At 41.5% G+C, this 22,496-nt stretch overlaps 1 protein-coding gene across 1 annotated transcript in view; it reads left to right on the top strand.

Annotated features, from left to right (window-relative positions):
- The window catches only part of LOC141163667 (histamine H2 receptor-like), a 164,441-nt gene that overhangs the window by 52,675 nt on the left and 89,270 nt on the right, over nt 1-22,496 (top strand). The window contains exon 2 of the mRNA XM_073649170.1: nt 10,741-11,028. Coding sequence (XP_073505271.1) covers nt 10,757-11,028 — 272 coding nt within the window. The 5' untranslated portion in view covers nt 10,741-10,756. The remainder of the gene's footprint in view (nt 1-10,740; nt 11,029-22,496) is intronic.

Consider the following 22,496-nt stretch of genomic DNA (forward strand, 5'->3'; position numbering starts at 1 on the left):
ATCAGCGGAAAACTGTTCTGTATATTATATATCCTACATACCTGGAGCTATGAACTTTTAATAGATCTCCGATAGCTTATAAAGAGGTGTATACAGATATTGTTATATTGTGGAATGCTATAAATATTGTGTTTTAACTCTGTCACATTATATTACCTAATCCTCCCTATAATAAAATAATATTGTTATGTCTCATATGGGGAGGTGGATCATCAAAGCCCTAAGGTTATGCAGCACGGACTGGTGACACTGGTGCAGCGGAGGAATCCAGATGGAACAACGGAAGCTATAGTGGCAGAACGGCATCAGAAGGAGAAAATGGGGATCACAGGATCAGAAGAAGGAGAGCAGAAATCCGTAAAGAACAGAGGAGACTCAGTGATGATGAACTTTTGATGCAGAGCTGATTTGACTGAGGCCTGGGTTTGTCACAAATACCAATGCAGCAGTATACAAAATTTGATTTAAAGCGCACTTTTCAGCAAGATTGTGCTTGGTAAACCACATACACTGTCAAGTTGGCTGCTTTACACTGAGTAAAATGATACCTTTGTTGATGAAATCCGTCCAATGGTTCTTGTGTAATTTCACAAGCAGTATGTAAAATAGTAGGCAGGTCACTGAAAGCACAGTGACCTGTCAGAAGGCAGAGATATGAATACATAAGCCGAGCACCAGAGCACATGCATATCATTATGTCAGAAATGAAAGTAAAGATTATAAAAGCACCACTGGACGGATTTCATCAACAAAGGTATCATTTTACTCAGTGTAATGGCGCCCACCTGACAGTGTATGTGGTTTACTAAGCACAATCCTGCTGACAGGTGCGCTTTAAGGATATGACAGAGCTGGCTTTGTAAGAGAGTCCAGTGCAGAACTGACTAGTAGTTTAGCACAGTGTGTAACAAGTCCAATGAGGACCAAGAATGTGGTCTAGCAAAGTCCCCAGCAATGTAGCAAACCAGGGTTTGCAGAAGTAGCCTGTTGTATAGCAGAGCTAAGTTTGTCATAGAGTCCATTGTAGAGCTGGCAGCAATATAGGAAAATTGACTTTTGGCAGGGCTTGTTTTGTCACAGTTTAGATCTAGCCAGTGGAATAGTAAAGTACCCAGCTATGTAGCAGACATGGGTTGAGGTCCACAAGATAGCAGCGTGGACACCAACTATCTGAGTACTTGGGCATGTCCTGCCATCTAATCCAGCCTATTAACGCCTGGGAACATGGTGGTGCCTGTCAGGTTGTCATGGTAATGTTACATCCTGCAGAATAGGGAGAATCAGTGGAAGGAAGAGGATGCAGTGTCCAATGCTGGATTCTGGAGAGTAACAAATATGAATACAGTATCTCTCTTTAATATATCATCTATACATCTTTATAATTTTCCAGTGAGCCGTGACAAAGAATCCTTTGTTGTCATTGTGTAGTTTGTGCAGGTTGATGCTCAACACATAGATCCCAACTGTCCCGGATCCAGCGGGACAGTCCCGATTTTTGTCCTGTGAAGGACAATGTCCCGCCTTTCACTCACTGTCTTTGCGATGTCGTGTTTAACTGCTTGTGTGCATTGCTCCATTGTTCCTCCTCTGATACAGGGGGTGAGGTTGCATCTCTCTGCTCTTTCATTCATTTAAATAACTCATTCTTGTTTTTCTTGTAGTCTGGTCTTCCCCGTGATTCGAACCTCCAACTTGTATCATTGGAGGAAGCAGCTGAAGCTGTGTGCCACAGACTGTACTGTTAAGTGTAGAAGAACTCTCTGGACTTGAATGTGCATTGTATTCTGCTTCATTACATGCAGATTGTGCTGCGTAGTTTTGTTCACACACCTGCAAAAAAAACATCCAGATAAAAAGCTGCAAAAAAAATAATATAATGCAGCGTTTAAGCTTCGTGTGAATACGGCCTTTCAGATGCGAAAAAGCAAGTCCTAATATAGTGAAGCTCACGTAAAAATAAGGAAGTAATGGGTGATACAATTATAAATGAATGAACAAAAAAAATTAATAAATCCATAGGCCTCAATCGTCCTGGATACAGCTGGACAGTCCCGGATTTGGTTTACGCCCTCTAGTCTTGGGCATGTGCTAAATGTCCCTCACGGCCACCATCCCCTCTGATACCTCCTCCTGCCAGGGTAGAAAGAAATTGTAGATTAGTGTGACTTGTGGGTGTGGCTATGGGGTGGCCCATAAATTAACCATGCCTCGTAATTTCTATCTCTTACGATTCTGTAAAACTTGAGAGGTATGCTTATCGGGCCTACATTAGATTTGTCTTTATTTGCCATAGTAACGAATCAGCGCTTGGCTTTCATTTTATCATTGCAACCAATCAGAACTCAACTTTCATTCACAGCAACCAGTCAAAGCTCAGCTTTGTTTTTACCAGAGCAACTAATTAGAACTCAGATTTCACTTTTACCATAGTAACCAGAGCTCAGCTTTCATTTTACTATAGCAACGAAACAAAGCTCAGCATCAGTAATCTGTGGCTTTTGAGCAGGAGACCTAAAAACCGCCTCTTACCTGCCAAAATATTTACTCTACTTCATTGTTGTGCGATGATGCACATGTGACGTCTTCCGGGCCGGCTAATCAGAAGTCGAGCCACTGATGCTGGTAAGTGGTAAGCAGTTCTTAGTGATAGATTGCTGAAATGGCCGATGGAGCGGGTCCTGTGAATCGATTCGCTCCAACATAAATTTGGAGACAATCAGATTCTTCCCTGATGGTGTTACATGATGGGTAAGTATCTGCCTGAATATCTCAGCATTGAGGACACCAATAATCTTGACCAAATCCACAATTCCATTTTCTGAAATGCAGCCGGAAGTGCAGGATCCTCCACCATGCTTCACTGTGTCCTGCAGACTCTCATTATTGTGCCTCTCTCCAGCCCTTTGGTGACAAACTTCCTTCTGTTACATCCAAATATTTCACATTTTAACTCATCCGTCCGGAGCACCGGCTGCCATGTTTCTGCACCCAATTCCTATGTTTTTGTGCATAGTTAAGTCACTCGGCCTTGATTCCTTGGCGAACATCTGGATTTTTAGCTACAATTCTTCTATGAAGACCACTGCTGCCCGGACTTCTCTGAACAGTTAATGTGGCTACCTGTGTCTTACTTGTTGCTGCCAGTTCTGAACTGATGGCACTGCTGGACAATTTCCGTTTTTAATGGGAATGATAATGCAGCATTTTTTTCACACCTGCCTAAAACTTTTTGCACAGTATTGAATATATGTATATGTTTTTAGAATAAAATCTAATTTTCTATCCTTTTTTTTACATTTTGGAATTTTATTTCTTGCTGAACAACTCATGTTAGTATCAAGTATGAATGAAAGACTGGCGGCAGCAATGTTCTACTGATTTCCATAGTACGGTATCATGAGCCGCGCTTTCCCGGAGTTCACAATTTCTGATTATTTTATCACATAAGCAAACAATTGAGTAAAGCAGCAGGTCATAACATTGTTTAGAGTCAGAGGTTTCCAGCGGAGATTGAGAATAATAGCGGGGTATACTTCGTCTCCACCGTCTCAGCCAGGCGTTAATAGAGCGTTATATCAACCGGGAGACGTCCACATGCTGGAATAGCGCTGTGTGAAGAGAATAGCAGAGGAGGGAAGGACTAAATGATGCCGGAACTGAATAATATCACATTGTTTCTTTTTTTGATACTTTGAAGTTCACAATTACTTATATGTAAATATGCAGTTTGATGAAAATCAATCGCCAATTACAGAACTATTACAGCTGTGTCTATGATAAAGCTTATGAACACCAGCAGTCTATTGTCATTGTATAGCCCATTCTTCTATATATTCTTCCCCAGTGTTTCTTGCTTTAGGCTATGTGCCCACGTTGCGGAAATGAAGCGGAAACTTTGCGCTTCATTTCCGCATGTCCTTTCAAGGAAAAATGCATGCAGAATTTTGCAAGCGTTTATAGCACGTTTTTCGCGCGTTTTCGCCATGCAGAATTGCCTTGCGTTTTTTAATGCATTGAAAAGGCAAATTCCGCTTGCGGAAATGCAAAATTAATTGACATGCTGCGGATTTTTGTGCACATCAAAAACGCTGCGGAAAAATCCGCAGCATGGGCATAGAACTTGCGGATACTCATTGGGGACCATGGGGTGCGGAATAACAAGCGTTTTACAAGCGTTTCCGCTGCGGAAATTCTGCATCAAATACACTTGTAAAACGCTACGTGGGCACATACCCTGACAAGGAATTCCCTGGGTCCTGTAGCAAAAATGAGAATGGACTTCCCCCGTATCCAACTTATTGTCCCCCATTGTGTTTTCAGGTCCTAAATTCTGTCCTAATTAACCCTCTATTATACCTATAGAAGGGAGCCCATGCATATGTGCACGTAGTTACTTATATGTCAGATATAGCTCACTACATACATACAGTATGTATACAGCAGGTATTGAACTTAGTGTAAATTCTGTATGCAAAGAGAGAAAGTGCCATGATAAGCAAAGGAGAGCAGCGAGTCTGACAGTACATATAACACTGTTTGTTCTATAAAATGTCAGATATATTTATTCATATGTCAGTGGGACTCACAGAGGAAGTAAATGACTGATAGAATCTTTTATCATCAGAATTTGGAATTTATTGAACAATATGAACTACCCCAATAATTTCTCTAAACATTGGATTGTGTTCACTAAAGCCGTATAGAGCAGCATTACTACATACTGTAATATTGTAACATCAAAATTACTGCAATACTGCTTCCTCTGGACAAGGAGATAACTACTATGATACTGGAATTATAAAACGGAAAAGCTAGGTCCAGCATAATGAAAGTCTATTTTATTGGTAAAGCGATTAAAAAAGGATGTACAGTCCATAACCAAGACAAAAGTCTTTTTTCTAACACAGTAGCAAGACACTGCAAAGAATAAGATCTGTTGTGATCGAAACGCATCACTTTGTACTTGCTAGATTTAACCTTGCTCTTGGTTATGGACTGCACATCCTTTTTTAATTGCTTTACCAATAAAATGGACTTTTTAGAGGACTTTCATTATGATGGACCTTGCTTTTCCATTTTATAATTCCTGCAGCATCGTGGGGGTCCATGCAATTGAACACTTGTTCAGGATAGGTGAGCTGACAAACCCTTTCTTTTACTATAAAACTGCTCTTATATACACCAATATAACTAATATAGTACTGCCCCCTATGTACAAGGATATAACTATTATAATACTGCCTCTATGTACAAGAATATAACTACTATAATACTGCTCCTATGTACAAGAATATAACTACTATAATACTGCTCCTATGTACAAGAATATAACTACTATAATACTGCCCCTATGTACAAGAATATAACTATTATAATACTGCTCCTATGTACAAGAATATAACTACTATAATACTGCCCTCTATATCATAGAATCATAGAATGGTAGAGTTGGAAGGGACTTCCTGGGTCATCTGGTCCAACCCCCTGCTCAAAGCAGGATTCACTAAATCATCTCAGACAGATGTCTGTCCAGCCTCTGTTTGAAGACCTCCATTGAAGGGGAACTCACCACCTCTCGTGGCCGCCTGTTCCACTCATTAATCACCCTAACTGTCAAAAAGTTTTTTCTAATATCTAATCTGTGTCTCCTCCCATTTAGTTTCATCCCATTGCTTCTAGTCTTTCCTTGTGCAAATGAGAATAAAGATGATCCTTCTACAATGTGACAGCCCTTGACATATTTGTAGACAGCTATTAAGTCTCCTCTCAGTCTTCTTTTTTGCAAGCTAAACATTCCCAGATCCTGCAACCGTTCCTCATAGGACATGGTTTGCAGACCAGTCACCATTCTGGTCGCTCTTCTCTGAACTTGCTCCAGTTTGTCTATGTCTTTATTAAAATGTGGTGCCCAAAACTGTACACAGTATTCCAGATGAGGTCTGACCAAAGAGGAGTAAAGACCGATAATGACTTCACGTGATCTAGACTGTATGCTTCTGTTAATACATCCCAGAATTGTATTTGCCTTTTTTGCTGCTGCATCACACTGTTGACTCATGTTCAGTCTATGATCTGTTAGTATACCTAAGTCTTTTTCACATGTACTGTTGCTTAGCTCTATTCCTCCCATTCTGTATATGCTTTTTTCATTTTTATTGCCCAGATGTAGTACTTTGCATTTTTCCCTGTTAAAAACCATTCAGTTGGTTGCTGCCCACTGCTCCAGTTTATTTAGGTCTTTTTGAATCCTCTCTCTCTCTTCTCTAGTATTAGCTATCCCTCCTAGCTTTGTGTCATCAGCAAATTTAATCAGTTTACCCTCAATTCCTTCATCTAAATCATTGATAAAGATGTTGAACAATACAGGTCCCAGGACGGAGCCCTGTGGTACCCCACTTGAGACATTCATCCAGCTGGATGTGAAGCCATTTACAACCACCCTTTGAGTCCGATCACTAAGCCAGTTATGAATCCACCTAACAGTTGCCTGGTCCATTGCATATTTGGTCATTTTTTCAATAAGGATGGTGTGAGATACTTTGTCAAATGCTTTGCTGAAGTCAAGATATACTATATCTACAGCATTTCCCTGATCCACCCAGTCAGTGATTCTGTCATAGAAGGAAATTAAGTTAGTCTGACATGACTTGTTAGTTACAAACCCATGCTGACTCTGGTTAATCACTTCATTCTTATCCATGTACTTACATACATGTTGTTTAATAATTTGTTCAAAGATCTTTCCTGGTATAGAAGTCAGACTCACCGGCCTATAGTTCCCTGGGTCCACCTTCTTCCCCTTTTTGAAGATAGGAACAACATTTGCTCTTCTCCAGTCTTCAGGGACTTCTCCTGTTCTCCAAGAATTTTCAAAGATTATGGAGAGTGGTTCTAAAATTTCTTCTACGATCTCCTTCAGTACTCTGGGGTGTAATTCATCTGGACCTGGAGACTTGAACTCATTTATGTTAGCTAAATATTCCCTCACAATCTTTCTGTTTACAGATAACTTGGATTCCTCTATTCCTTTAAAAGGACAGTGAAGATCAGTTGATGTTACATTTTCTTTCTGAGAGAAAACAGAAGCAAAATAGGAATTAAAAAGTTCGGCCTTCTCAACATCCTCTCTTACCATTTCTCCATTTTCATCCTGTAAAAATCCTATAGCATCTTTGACTTTTCTTTTACTTTTGACATACCCCCAAAATCCTTTTTTATTGCTTTTGACATCTCTTGCAAGCCTTAATTCATTGTCAGCTTTAGCTAACCTGATACGTGCCCTGCAGGATCTGCAGACTGCATTATAATCTTCTTTAGATATGCCTCCCTCTTTCCATTTAATAAACATTTCTTTCTTTCTTTTTAGCATGTGTTTAAGTTCTGTGTTCATCCATCCTGGTTTCCTTAAATGCTTCCCATTCTTCCTACTTTTCAGGATTGTTAACGATTGTGCTTTGAGAATCTCATTTTTAAAAATTTCCCATCCTTCCTGGATATTTTTGTCCTTAAGGACATCCAGCCATTGGATCCCTCCTATTCTCTTTCTGAGTCTCTTAAAATCTGCCTTTCTAAAATCTAACCTTGAAGTTTGAGTCTTCACATGTCTTCCTCCTCTAGTTATCCAAAATTCTATAATAGCATGATCGCTGCCTCCTAGGGTTCCAGCCACCTTTACCTCCTCAACCATTTCCTCCCTGTTTATAAGGATTAGATCCAAAGTAGCAGATCCCCTTGTTTTCTCCCCTACCTTTTGGAAGATAAAGTTGTCAGCAAGAGAGGATAAGAATTTGCTTGACCTGTTAGTTTTACTTGAGAGAGATTCCCAACAAATGTCTGGATAGTTGAAATCTCCCATGACCACTACGTCATATTTTTTGGAGAACTTGGTCATTTGATACATAAAGAGTTCATCCATATCTTCAGCTTGCCCAGGTGGCCTGTAGTAAATGCCTACAATGGTGTCCTTTCCGTTGTTCTCTCCTTGTATTCTTACCCAAACAGTTTCCACAGAACTCCCAGTCTCTGAAGCTTCAATCTCTGTGCAGATATACGCTTTTCTAACATACAATGCGACACCTCCTCCTCGTTTATCAAGTCTGTTTCTTGCAAATAAGTTGTATCCTTTTAGCCTTTTATTCCAATCATGTGTATCGTCCCACCAAGTTTCAGTGATTCCAATGACATCATATATACAAGAATATAACTACTATAATACTGCTCCTATGTACAATAATATAACTATTATAATACTGCTCCTATGTGCAAGAATATAACTACTATAATACTGCTCCTATGTACAAGAATTTAACTACTATAATACTGCCCCTATGTACAGGAATATACAGTACAGACCAAAAGTTTGGACACACCTTATCATTTAAAGATTTTTCTGTATTTTCATGACTATGAAAATTGTACATTCACACTGAAGGCATCAAAACTATGAATTAACACATGTGGAATTATATACTTAACAAAAAAGTGTGAAACAGCTGAAAATATGTCTTATATTCTAGGTTCTTCAAAGTAGCCACCTTTTGCTTTGATGACTGCTTTGCACACTTTTGGCATTCTCTTGATGAGCTTCAAGAGGTAGTCACCGGAAATGGCCTTCCAACAATCTTGAAGGAGTTCCCAGAGATGCTTTGCACATGTTGACCCTTTTGCCTTTACTCTGCGGTCCAGCTCACCCCAAACCATCTCGATTGGGTTCAGGTCTGGTGACTGTGGAGGCCAGGTCATCTGGCGTAGCACCCCATCACTCTCCTTCTTGGTCAAATAGCCCTTACACAGCCTGGAGGTGTGTTTGGGGTCATTGTCCTGTTGAAAAATAAATGATCGTCCAGCTAAACGCAAACCAGATGGAATAGCATGCCGCTGCAAGATGCTGTGGTAGCCATGCTGGTTCAGTATGCCTTCAATTTTGAATAAATCCCCAACAGTCTCACCAGCAAAGCACCCCCACACCATCACACCTCCTCCTCCATGCTTCATGGTGGGAACCAGGCATGTAGAGTCCATCCGTCCACCTTTTCTGCTTCGCACAAAGACACAGTGGTTGGAACCAAAGATCTCAAATTTGGACTCATCAGACCAAAGCACAGATTTCCACTGGTCTAATGTCCATTCCTTGTGTTCTTTAGCCCAAACAAGTCTCTTCTGCTTGTTGCCTGTCCTTAGCAGTGGTTTCCTAGCAGCTATTTTACCATGAAGGCCTGCTGCACAAAGTCTCCTCTTAACAGTTGTTGAAGAGATTTGTCTGCTGCTAGAACTCTGTGTGGCATTGACCTGGTCTCTAATCTGAGCTGCGATTTCTGAGAGTGGTGACTCGGATAAACTTATCCTCAGAAGCAGAGGTGACTCTTGGTCTTCCTTTCATGGGGCGGTCCTCATGTGAGCCAGTTTCTTTGCAGCGCTTGATGGTTTATGCAACTGCACTTGGGGACACTTTCAAAGTTTTCCCAATTTTTCAGACTGACTGACCTTCATTTCTTAAAGTAATGATGGCCACTCGTTTTTCTTTACTTAGCTGCTTTTTTCTTGCCATAGTACAAATTCTAAGAGTCTATTCAGTAGGACTATCAGCTGTTTATCCACCAGACTTCTGCACAACACAACTGATGGTCCCAACCCCATTTATAAGGCAAGAAATCCCACTTATTAAACCTGACAGGGCACACCTGTGAAGTGAAAACCATTTCTGGTGACTACCTCTTGAAGCTCATCAAGAGAATGCCAAGAGTGTGCAAAGCAGTCATCAAAGCAAAAGGTGGCCACTTTGAAGAACCTAGAATATAAGACATATTTTCAGTTGTTTCACACATTTTTGTTAAGTATATAATTCCACATGTGTTAATTCATAGTTTTGATGCCTTCAGTGTGAATGTACAATTTTCATAGTCATGAAAATACAGAAAAATCTTTAAATGAGAAGGTGTGTCCAAACTTTTGGTCTGTACTGTAGATACTATAATACTGCCCCCTATGTACAAGAATATAACTACGATAATACTGCCTCCTATGTACAAGAATATAACTACTATAATACTACTCCTATGTACTAGAATATAACTATATAACTACTATAATACTGCTCCTATGTACTAGAATATAACTATATAACTACTATAATACTGCCCCATATATACAAGAATATAGCTACTATAATACTGCCTCCTATGTACAAGAATATAACTACTATAATACCTCTCCTATATACAAGAATATAGCTACTATAATAGTGCCCCTATGTACAAGAATATAACTATTATAATACTGTTCCTATGTACAAGAATATAACTACTATAATACTGCTCCTATGTACATGGATATAACTACTATAATACTGCCCCTATGTACAAGGATATCACTACTATAATACTGCTCCTATGTACAAGAATATAACTACTATGATACTGGCCCCTATGTACAAGGATACAACTACTATGATACTGTCCTGTACATTAACATTAGATGCGCCCATTTGGTCATGATTGTGTTACCATTAGCAGGTGTCAGACAATGTGTGAGGTGCAGTCACTTTCGGAAGCTTCTGTTCTTCAGAATTATGTAACTAGGACACATGCTGCTCGGTAATTTTTCTCTTCTCTTCAGTCTTGCTATTAAACATAAACAATTCTCTGGAGAATCTGCTGAACTGCTATAATAAGAGCATCGAATATTATGCGTGGAACAAATTATTTTCTACCAGACCAATTTTCCGTCTCTTTTGTATTCTAGGACATAAGAGCTGAAAATGCCGATGGACAAAGATGTGTCATTGACCTCCAACTTCTCGTTTAGTACCTCGGGGATGAGACGAGACGGGAATAAAACATCTGAAATAGCTCCTCAGCAGGTGGTGGTTGGGTTGTTACTGACTATTATTGACCTGGTCACCTTCTTGGGAAACACAGTGGTCTTCATTTGTCCTGCGGTGGAAAAGAGACTGAGAACAGTGACGTACATGTTCATCATGTCCCTGGCTATGGCTGACCTCCTGGTGGCTTGTCTTGTTATGCCTTTTAGGTAAGAATTCCATTTTATATAAGAAATGTATCAACAGTTTCCTTTCATTTTATGGCGGTGTAATTTCACAATAGAGTCAAGGAACGTGTGCAAAAATACATTGAATAGCATTTTTCTCATCCATTTTCACACAATTCACCATAAGAATAAAATAAATTTGGATATTTTAAAATTTTTACTAATTTATTGTATACAAATTTTATCTTTCTTTGAACACAAAGTGCAGCCTAGTAGAGGTGGCAACCTTATAAATGTGACCCTTTAACCAATTCAGGGCCGGGCCATTTTCCCCCGTTTCAGACCAGGCACATTTTAGGGTTTTATCGCAAATGCGCTTTTAACGGATCAAACATTTTTTTTCTCTTTCAGATACTTAAATAATTTTTGCCTCTTTTTTTGTGATCCTTGAGTCTTATTTTTGTATTTCTTTTTTTTTGCTGACATTGAGGGAAAATGTGAAATAGAGAAATAAGAAATGAATGTCTTTTTTTTTCCATTTTGATTTTTGATTTTTTTTGCAACCACAATGGAGAACTAAAAAACATTTTAAATTGCATTCCGCTTTCCGTAGAAAATGTTTAGTTTCTTATCGTTTTCTCATTGGGGGCAGTGTTGCTAATTACAATTTGGACTGGCTGAGTCTCTTTTTTCTTGCCTTTTTTAATTACTTATTTTTTTTAATTTATTTCACACTTTCTGGGTGCATTTTAAAATACTATTAATATATTCTTTTTATTGATGATTTCCCCTGGAACTGAGGCTGGTACATTAACCCAAGTTCCAGAGGAAATTCAATCTCCAGACTGCACAGCAGAACTGGCTGGGTTTCCTTGGACAAAGCAGCTCTTGCTCTTTCCGTATACACAGTAATCACATGATCACTGGCTCCAGAAGCAAAAAGCATCTTCAGCACTTCCTATACTTGTTCAGCACTGTGTACAAGGCAAGTAGGAAAGCAGAGATGGTAATATACCATCTCTGCCTTCTCTGTGGGGAGTCTGGCTGTGTCTGACATTCGGCGCCTCGATCCTGCAGCTGCACAGTCTCGTGCAAGCCCTTTACTCTACATTGACTTTTTAGAGAGTCACAGCAGAGTAAAGTGCGGATCAAAAGTCTATGAGCCATTCGGATCAAGTTAAGAAGCCTTGCAAACAACGCTAGGGATATTAGACAAGTCACATACCCATCACAATCTGTTTTTTTCCAAAATGAGCCAGTTACTATCAAGCTAAACAGCATCCTTAAAACAGTTGTTAAGGCAGCAAGCATCCTGGATGGCCCCAAAAGAATGATCTCCATGTAATAGTCTATAAAGTAGCAAGTTGGACATATTACTTTACAGAGCATCTGACAGGCTCTGTAGAGCGCGATAACCAAAGATGTGCAAAGATGTTTCCTTCACGAGATTTGTGCATGACTGACTGGATGGGCAGTCCACTCGGTATTGCCATCCACAACAAGTCATTGTGCCTCTTGGTCAACCAGTCAAAAGACACATTAGTCCATACAGTCTCTACGATGGTGGCAGAGAGCCCTAGAATAGTTTCCAGCAAGACTTAGCACTGATGAGCTTGTGGATCATCTTGGGTTTCCTATTTAGCTGTCTTGGGATATTTGCCTTTCATTAGCATAGATTAGGGGTTGGTTGGCTGAGTTGAGACGCCATTGAAATAACTTTGCGAAAGCGGGCTGGCTCTCCTTATGAGACCTTCTATGTATCAAATCTTATGGGTACTGCATCATGGGACAACTGTGCAAACTAGTTCAAATATCTCACTAGGGCCACTTAGTAGAGATCACTACCATATAAGACAATCCTTTAAGAAGCCTTGCACTATAGAGATTTTAACCAAGCCAAACTCTCAATTACAGAGAGCTGCTTTATGGTACTTTGGAAAGCTGGTGGTTACCTGTGGTTAGGAGTTTCGTTGGCAATGTAACACAGGAAAAAAACATGCAAATTTGTTTGCTTTCTTTCTGAGATAGGGCAAATTTGTATACTTCTTCTATGGAGCATTGCGAGTAAGACTTAATTTACAGCTGGTCTCCTTAACCCCTTTCTGAAGTGAGACGTATCCATACGTCCCTGTGACCTGGGCCTTAATGACCAAGAACATATGGATATGTCTCGGCGATCACGCTAAATTTTGGGGTCCATTTTCTCCTGCTATCCTTGTGAAAATGAAAAAATTTGGGGCTAAAACATTTTTGTGGGAAAAATGTATTTTTTTAATTTTTACAGATCCACGTTGTAAAATTCTGTGAAGCACCTGTGGGTTTAAGATGCTCACCACACATCTAAATAAATTCCTTGAGGGGTCTAGTTTCCAAACTAGGGTCACTTGTGGGGGCTATCCACTGTTTAGGTACATCAAGGGCTCTCCAAACACGATATGACACCCGCAAACCATTCCATTAAAGTCTGCATTCCAAAATGTCACTCCTTGCTTTCTGAGCCCTGCAGTGCGCCCAAACAATGGTTTTCCCCCACATATGCGGTATCTGCGTGCTCATGGGAAATTGCACAACACATTTTGGGGTCCATTATCTCCCTTTACCCTTTTGAAAATAAAATATTTGGTGCTAGAAAACATTTTTGTGGGAAAAATTAGATTTTTTTATTTTCATGGCTCCACGTTATAAACTTCAAGGTTCTCACCACATATCTAGATAAATTCCCTGAGGGGTCTAGTTTCCAAAATAATGTCACTTGTGGGGGCTTCCACTGTTTAGGCACATCAGGGGCTCTCCAAACGCGACATGGTGTCCACTAATTATTCAAGCAAATTTTATATTCAGAAAGTCAAATGGCGCTCCTTCCCTTCCGAGCCCTGCCGTGCACCCAACAGTGGTTTTCCCTCACATATGGGGTATCCGCGTGCTTAGGAGAAATTGCACAACAAATTTTGGGGTCCATTTTTTCCTGTTATCCTTGTGAAAATAAAAAAAATGGGTCTAAATAAAATTTCTGTGAGAAAAGTTAAATGTTCATTGTTTTTTTCCACATTCCAAAAATTTCTGTGAAGCACCTGAAGGGTTAATAAACTTCTTGAATGTGGTTTTGAGCACCTTGAGTGGTGCAGTTTTTAGACTGGTGTCACTTTTGGGTATTTCCTGTCATGTAGGCCCCTCAAAGTCATTTCAAATGTGATGTGGTTCGTAATTAAATAGTTTTGTAAATTTTGTTGGAAAAATTAAAAATCGCTGGTCAACTTTTAACCCTTATAACTTCCTAACGAAAAAAAATGTTGTTTCCAAAATTGTGCTTATGTAAGGTAGACATGTGGGAAATGTTATTTATTAACTATTTTGTGTGACATATCTCTCTGATTTAAGGGCATGAAAATTCTAATTTTGAATTTTTCACCAAATTTCCAATTTTTTTTTTTCTGAAATAAACGCAAGCCATGTCAAATAAATTTTACCACCATCATAAAGTACAATATGTCACAAAAAAACATTCTCAGAATCAGCGGGATCCGTTGAAGCGTTCCAGAGTTTTTACCCCATAAAGTGACAGTGGTCAGAATTGTAAAAATTGGCCTGGTCATTAACGTGCAAACCATCCTCAGGGGTAAAGGGGTTAAGGAGAGACAGTCTCCATCTTTCAAAAGGAAAAACCCACTGAGCTACACACTGTATGTCCTCATGGATAAAGATGCCTCCCGCTTACCACTCATAGCCTTTAAACTTTACCTTTTGTATTTACCTTGAGTCTTCTTGGATATGAGTCTACAGGCTTGGTATACTTGCATTTGAACTTTTATTCCAGTTCTTCTCTGTAGATCCTTTCACAAATCATCAGATTGGATGATGAGTGTTGATGAACAGCTATGTTTAGGTCTCTCCACAAATTTTGGTCAGTTTCAACTCCAGTTTGGACCACATTCAGAGACTTTTCCCCAAATCACTTCTATGTTATTTTGGCTGATGTCCTGCAGAAAAGGTGAATCTTCTCCCCTGGTGGAGCATTTACAACATTATCTTCAGGCTTAAAGTGTGTGTAGTTCTTCTTAACCAAGATCGGCAGATGTCTACCTATGGCGCACATGATTAGGTATTCATAGCATCAGTATTTGTGGGCCAGTTGCGGACTGGACAAGCATTTCACTAACAGCTTATGTGTTTGACAATGATTACACTCTAAAAAAAAATGCAATTTCCGCTCTTTTACATCAGTGTAGTATAAAAGGTAATGAAATAATCAGACAGGATCACTTAATTTTCCAGAGTATTTTCCAGAAAGAAAATGTTCTAGAATCAATTTACACACTTAAATTCATCTGCGCGGCATCCTTCCCATTCATCAATGTTCTGGGCTTATTACTTGAAAATCTTGACATAATGTAGATCTCTGCAAAGAAAATAAGGATCCATTTCCTTATATGCGTGGTTTAGTCACTTTTTGCCTTGGTATGTTTGACTTTTTTTCCCCAAAAATTCTTTAAAATATTGTTCATTGAGTGCAATCAAAAATTCTCTTTATTTTGTTCTTTAATCTTTTTTTTTCTCCTTTTAAGAACAAAATGTCACACACAACTCTAACATATGGGCAAAAAAAAAATTCTGGCTTCCAAAAAAAATCACTCTAAGAGGGAATTTGCACCAAAATGTTGTGACTTTTTAAAAAATTGGCCGCAAACATCTGGAAAATAAAAACCACAAACATTACAAAAATGCCAGGTGAACACATATAAAATTGACTTAAAAAATGCACAAATTAATAGTAGAATTTGGCACAAATCAAAAACAAGCTTAATGGCAGTCTGCCACCCCAAATTTACACTTCAAACTAACCACATAGCCTTGTAGGAGATGGAGAAGCCATAAAGATGGTTGTTTTTGTTTTTAAATCTGTTCCACCGACTTATTTAGGTTACTGCCACTCCTTCTATTTTGATATACAGCTCTAGATTGCCTGAGCCATCACTGTCGAAAGATAAACCTCCGTTATGTGATCACTGTACCTGTGCAGAAGAGAGAATGCAAATCATTCTCTCCTCGCTGATATCACTTGTCTCCTCTGCTACCTCTTTAGTGCTAGAGCGAGTGCGAACAGCACTCTCTCCTCACTGCTGACATTGTTGATCTCCTCTATCTGGTATCACTTCAGTGCAGGAGAGAGCACACAAATCACTCTCTTCTCGCTTCTGACATTTATACTACCTTATTATATTGCTTAGGTGTCGCTGTGTAGTGATGTCAGCTGAAAGTGGAGAGTGATTTGTGTGCTCTCTCCTGCACTGAAGTGATAGCAGAGTAGATGAGCAAATGTCAGAAGCGAGGAGAGAGTGATTTCTGTGCTGTCTCCTGCACTAAAGTGATAGCAGGGGAGAGGAGCATTTTCAAAAGCAAGGAGATATGCAAATTGTCTCTTCAGGGAGGAAGAGGACCAGAACTCTAGTGCAACCTACAGGAATTAGCAATCCTAAAAGTCAAGAGTGACACTTTAACAAGCCTTATCACATGACTTAGGATATAAGCCAGAAGCAGAAAATCAATTTTCAGACACTGTGTTTCGGGGTACTGCCCCTCATCAGTTCAAAGTGTGAGTTCTGGTTTGGCTGGGTGAGAGGCGTCAGACCGGTATCTAAGGGGTAACATATTTCCTTGCAGAGAGTGACATGTTAAGCATGTCACTGTGAGGAGACTTTTAAAGCTGCAATGCTCCTATGGGAAATATGCAAATTGTCTCTTCAGAGAGGAAGAGGACCAGGACTCTAGTGCCACCTACAGGAAGTAGCAATCCTAAAAATCAATAGTGACCTTTTAACGAGCCTTATCACATGACTTAGGATATAAGCCAGAACCATCAATTTGCAGACACTGTGTTTCGGGATACTGCCCCTCGTCGAAAGTGATTTGTGAGCTTTTTCTGCACTGAAGTGATAGCAGTGGAGACGAGCAATGTCAGAAGCAAGGATAGAGTGATTTGTGTGCTCTCTCCTGAACTAGCAGAAGTGACAAGCTCTCCAGATTGCAGAGGAAACAAGCAATGTCAGAAGCGAGGAGAGAGTGATTTATGTTTTCTATCCCGCACTGAAGTGATAGTAGAGAAGAAGAGCAATGTCAGCAGCGAGGAGAGAGTGATTTATGTAGTCTCTCCTGCACAGGATCAGTGCTGTCAATCAGCATAGAAGGAGTGGGTGGAACAGTGCACCCTGGCATTTAGCCCTGCCAATGGTGCATTGAGCATCTTCACTTCATATTACAATAAAGTTGCTTTTGGGAACAACAGAAGAACCGAAAAAATGATTTTTATTGTTGCTATATCCCCTACAAGGCTATGTGGTTAGAATGAAATGTATATTTGGAGTGATAGACTCACTTTAAAAAAACTCAAACTAGACCAAAAGCAGGCACAAATGCAATAATGAATCAGACCCTTAGAATTCACGTTAATTAAATAACCTATAACCCAACAATGCTGGTTCCTTTGAGCTATAAACATTAGTATAGGATAGTTTTCCCTAGAATGGTCAAGTTATGGCTGAGTGATGGAAGGATTTCACATATTGGAGGAAAATATCAAAGCACGCTAAGATTTTTCCAGTAATGACCCTTCCACCATTATTACAGCCGACTATGGTCACTCGGTGGCATCAGAAATGAAATGTTTTATGGCCCTGTGCGATGGAGCTGAATGGTCTGATCAACCTGATTTAGTTTCCAGGATTTATCTACGTTGTCAGGAGGCCAATAATGAGCAGAGGGAGAAGCTAATGAACTTTATAATGTGATTCAGAACATGTCCCTGTAATCCAGGACGTACTGGCCTTTTCATGAAATCGATCTGCTCCGACGGCTTTACCTTCTAGCTGGTCACTTAGGAAGACACTGAATCTTACACGTCCTCTTTGGTACTTGTTTTTCGACGACTTATTTTTAGCTAAATTAGTTCTTCCTACGACCTCATAAACTATGCCAAACTATGTTTTTCTAAGAATATCAACCAGAATTGAGTTTGGCCTATAGAAACAGGCCATTAAATGACTGCCGGTTGGCTTGCATATAGGCTATCGACGGTCATTTAACAGCCGCTGTCGGCTTGTCTAGATGTGCCCTCAGGGTCAATATTTGTCATTGTGTACCAGTCCCTTCTTTATAGTCTGATGAGCTTACTTGTAAATTATTAAGAAGTCGGCAACTAGTTGTACGGAGTGTGGGTCATCATTAGTGTTGAGCCACCCCCGTAGTGTTCGAGTTCGGTTCGGTTCGTCGAACTCCCGTGTGTTCGCCGAACTGTTCCTCGAACTGTTCGTCGAACACCTTCGAACACCGTTAAAACCAATGGCAGGCAAACAAAAACACATAGAAACACATAGAAAACACTTTCAAAGGTGTCCAAAAGCTGACAAACTGCTCAGAAGACACAACTAACACATGGAAAAGTGACAAGTACATATAGTCATGAGAAAAGAAAAGAGGTGGAGGAGTAAAAGGAGGGGGAGACACAGATATAGGCATGTCAAGCCCTTCTAAAATCCAAAAAGTGAGAAGCCGACACGTTCAGTCCGCTCCTGCCCGTGCCACCTCCGTGTCGCCGGGTTTGTGCCAGAGCCGCGGTGAACCCTGACGGCCAGCCCCCCTCTCCCAATACTGGTGCCTGTCCGCTGGTGGGTCGAGCGAGCCCCCCTGTGGTGGAGGCAGCTCTAAGCTTTTTAATTTAAATTGTCTCTCTAATTTGAATGAATACACTTTAAATCCATTTACAAGGATCTATTGGAGGGCAAGTCTCATGCCAGCAGCCACGTAATTCCAGCTCCAGTAGCGTCCACTAAAGCTGCTGCAGTTAAAAAGCTTTTATAGGGATCGAGCTCGGCTGTCCACCGCAAGGCATCCTACTGCCAGTCCCAGCCCCTATGCCTTGGGGTGCCTCCTGATGCTCTTCACTGAGTATCCCGTGGTCCCGAAGCATTTCCTTTGAAAAAATTAAGTGTCCAAACTACAGGTGGTGTAGCTTGCTTAACAGCCGGGATAATCCGCTGACTAGCAGACACTGCTACTAGGCACAAAGTATTTCCTGGGCTAGATGCAGTTAAAAATTTGTAATTAGATACTCTTGTTGGATGCTGAGAAAGCATTCCATAGAGTCTCCTGGCACGCCATATATGATTCTCTTAAAAAGCTTGGGGTAGGGGGTCTAGGGGACCCTTTTATAGCCAAAATCATGGCCCTGTATCGCAATACGTCACCTAGGCTGAAGATAAATGGAACTGTAGCACCCTGAGGGCTCGGTTGCTACAGAGGTATTGCACCTCACCCAGAGGTGTGATATCTCACTCTCAGGTAAGGATGGAGTGTGGATCAGGACCCGACACCTGCATGCATTACACCACATTGCCGTGGGGCAGGGCGACCAATATGCCCCTGAGATGGGCACGACAGTCCCTGTCCCTGGCTGGAGTGGGGGGAGGGAACACTGAGGAAGGGGAACCCTGTAGTGCAGGAGCAGGGAGGAAGCAGTTCCTGGGTGCATTGAGAAGGGAGTATAAAAGGTGGGCACCATCTTAGTTCAGTGCAGAGAAGTCTGAGCAGAAGTGGCAGGGAGCAGGGGCTCTGCATGAGCTCTGCTCCGGAGGCGGGCCTAGTAACAGAGGCCCAGGCCTGGAAGAGGGAGAAGGAAGGAAGAGGAGCGGAGAAGGCTCCAGGAACGAGGAACGAAGGGATCCCAGGGGTGCGGACGGGCGAGTCGCCACCGCACGCCCGAATCCACCTGCATGGAGGGGTCAGGCCAAAGGGGGAGACCGGTCCCCGAAACTAGTGGAGGCAGGAAACGACCCTCAGCTAGAAACCGGAGGCTGTGACATTTTATGTGGAGCAGCCCCTCGCTACACCCGCTAGGAGGGCAGCACATAGGGTCAGGGAAACTGGCGCCAAGTTTACCAAGAGGAGGCCCGAGGCAGCCGGACAGAAGGGTTGGTAAGAAAGGCCAGATAAAGGACACACAAAGGGGATCCTGTGAAGCGCTCCAAAGTTATCTGGGAGTTGTCTGGGCCCCTCACCTGGTGAGCACAGTACGACGTGGGCAGCCGTTACCTGCAGACATGGTCTGGATAATAAGAACTGTGAGTAAAGGCCCTGGACTGCATCACTGACTCCGTGTCGTTACTGCTGCTGCCCTGCACCATCACCCCCATCCTCCGCATACACTGCCCTGAGGCTATACTCCTCCCGTGGGGAGTTATGCTACGCTCTGCTGCACCCACATCACCAGCCTCAGCGGTCTGCCCTGCAGTGGCGGTTCACTCTGACCGCAATCCACGGGTGGCGTAGTTGGACATTTAAACATCAAAACCACATAAATAGTTCCGCCACTGGTTTGACCACCCTGAGCCACGGAACCGGGTCGCCGCCACGAAGACTACAACCACCAGCATCCACCAAAAAGGGTCCGGCTCCGGGTGTCCCAAGGCCCAGGGGGTGCATCAGAATATTTTCATCACCTTTCACAATCACCAATGGGACAAGGCAGGGATGTCCTCTGTCCCCTCTCTTATACATCCTAGTGACGGAGCACCTGCTCTCATCAATTCGCCATAACCCCAATATTAGGTGGATTGAGGTGGGAGGCACCGAGTACAAGTGCTCTCTATTTGCTGATGATGTACTAGTATATATCACTCAATCACATATATCCATCCATGCTGTTATGGCTGAAATAGATCACTTTGTTACATGGTCAAATTTTAAAATCAATGCAGCGAAGTCTGAGGCCCTCGATGTCTCCCTCCCCAAATCCATATAGGATTCCATCCAGTCCAACTTTCCCTTTGCCTGGCCCTCACAGGGTATCAAATACTTAGGAATTCCTATTCATAGAGACCTCTCCCATCTATGTTATCTTAATTTTGGGCCCTTTATTGAACAACTCCATACAGACCACGGTTGGCAAGTTAGAACTGTAAGATTCACTACGTGAACCACTGGTGTTTTGTGGAAAAGCACATGTACACTGTGTTCCAAATTATTATGCAAAAAGTGTTTAGGAGTGATAAGGGAAGAATTTGTTTGTTTGTCAGTTAAACTCATTGATGGTGATGTGTGTCAGGGCTCTTTATATCACTGTAAGCAATTGCAGACACCTGTGCTAATTAGTTTGGCAGGTGTGTCCAATGAAAGTCAAGACTACTCAAGAAGGCTGTCTCACATTATTAAGCAGCCTACATTTTCTGCCAAATTGGGAAAGAAAAAGGATGTGTCGGCTGCTGAGAAGCAACAAATTGTGGAGTGTTTAGGTCAAGGCATGACTACAATCAACATTGTGCGATGATCAGGATGAAGTGTCTTGGCAATCAAGAAGTATGTAGCTGATTCACAGTACACACGTGTGCGTGCTGATAAGGGCAAATTGAGAACTCTTTCCTACAGGCAATTGCGTCAGGTTAAAAGAGCAGTGGCAAAAAAGCCTTGTCATAGCAGCAGACAAGTTTTTGAAGCTGCTGGTGCCTCCAACGTCCCCCGAACAACAAGATGCAGGGTCCTTCAGAGGTTTGCAGCTGTGCATACGCCATCCTGTCGACCTCCTCTATCCACGTCACAAAAGCAGAAACGGCTCCAGTGGGCCAAACATTACATGAAGACTGATTTCAAAACTGTTTTGTTCACGGATGAGTGCCGTGCAGCGCTCGATGGTCCAGATGGATGGAGTGGAGGATGGCTGGTTGATGGACACCCCACGCAAACACGGCTACAGCGCCAACAAGGAGGAGGTGGAGTAATGTTTTGGGCTGGAATCATGGGGAGAGAGATTGTCGGCCCCTTTAGGATCCCTGAAGGCGCTAAAGATGAACTCCATAATGTATGTGGATTTTCTCAAACAGCACTTCCTGCCATGGTTCAAGAAGAAGAACCATGTATTTCACAGCAAGATCATTTTTTTGCATGATAATGCACCATCTCATGCTGCACATAAAACATCTGCATCTCTGGCTGATATGGGCATAAAAGGGGACAAACTTATGGTGTGACCCCCATGCTCCCCTGACCTCTACCCCATTCAGAACCTCTGGAGCATCATCAAAAGGAGTGTCTATGATGGCGGGAAGCAGTTCACATCTAAGCAACAGCTCTGGGAGGGTATTCTGTCCTCATGCAAAACAATTGAAGCAGAAACCATCCAAAACCTGACAAATTCAATGGACGAGAGAGTTCAGAAGCTCCTTTCGAACAAGGGGTCCTATGTGAAAATGTAACATCACCTAGAATAAAGTTTTGAGTTGAAAACTGTTTGATTTCAGTTTCTAATAACCTGCTAATGCTTATAATTTCAAAAATGACCATTTTTTTGGTCTTTATTAAAATGAAAAGGTTGATCGAAAAGTTTGGGGGATCTAAGAGTGTGGTAACCCAGTAGTCATGATTACTTCGAATTCTGACAATATGAGGGTCATGTTGCAGGTAGTGCAGCAAGAAGGCACTTATGTGTCTTGCGCATCTCGGAACCCCAAAATTATTTTCCGGGCTAG

This window comes from Phyllobates terribilis, unplaced genomic scaffold (genome assembly GCF_046119375.1).
Source record: "Phyllobates terribilis strain yellow unplaced genomic scaffold, ASM4611937v1 Scaffold_1__5_contigs__length_1240528914, whole genome shotgun sequence".
NCBI classification, from domain to species: Eukaryota; Metazoa; Chordata; class Amphibia; order Anura; family Dendrobatidae; genus Phyllobates; species Phyllobates terribilis.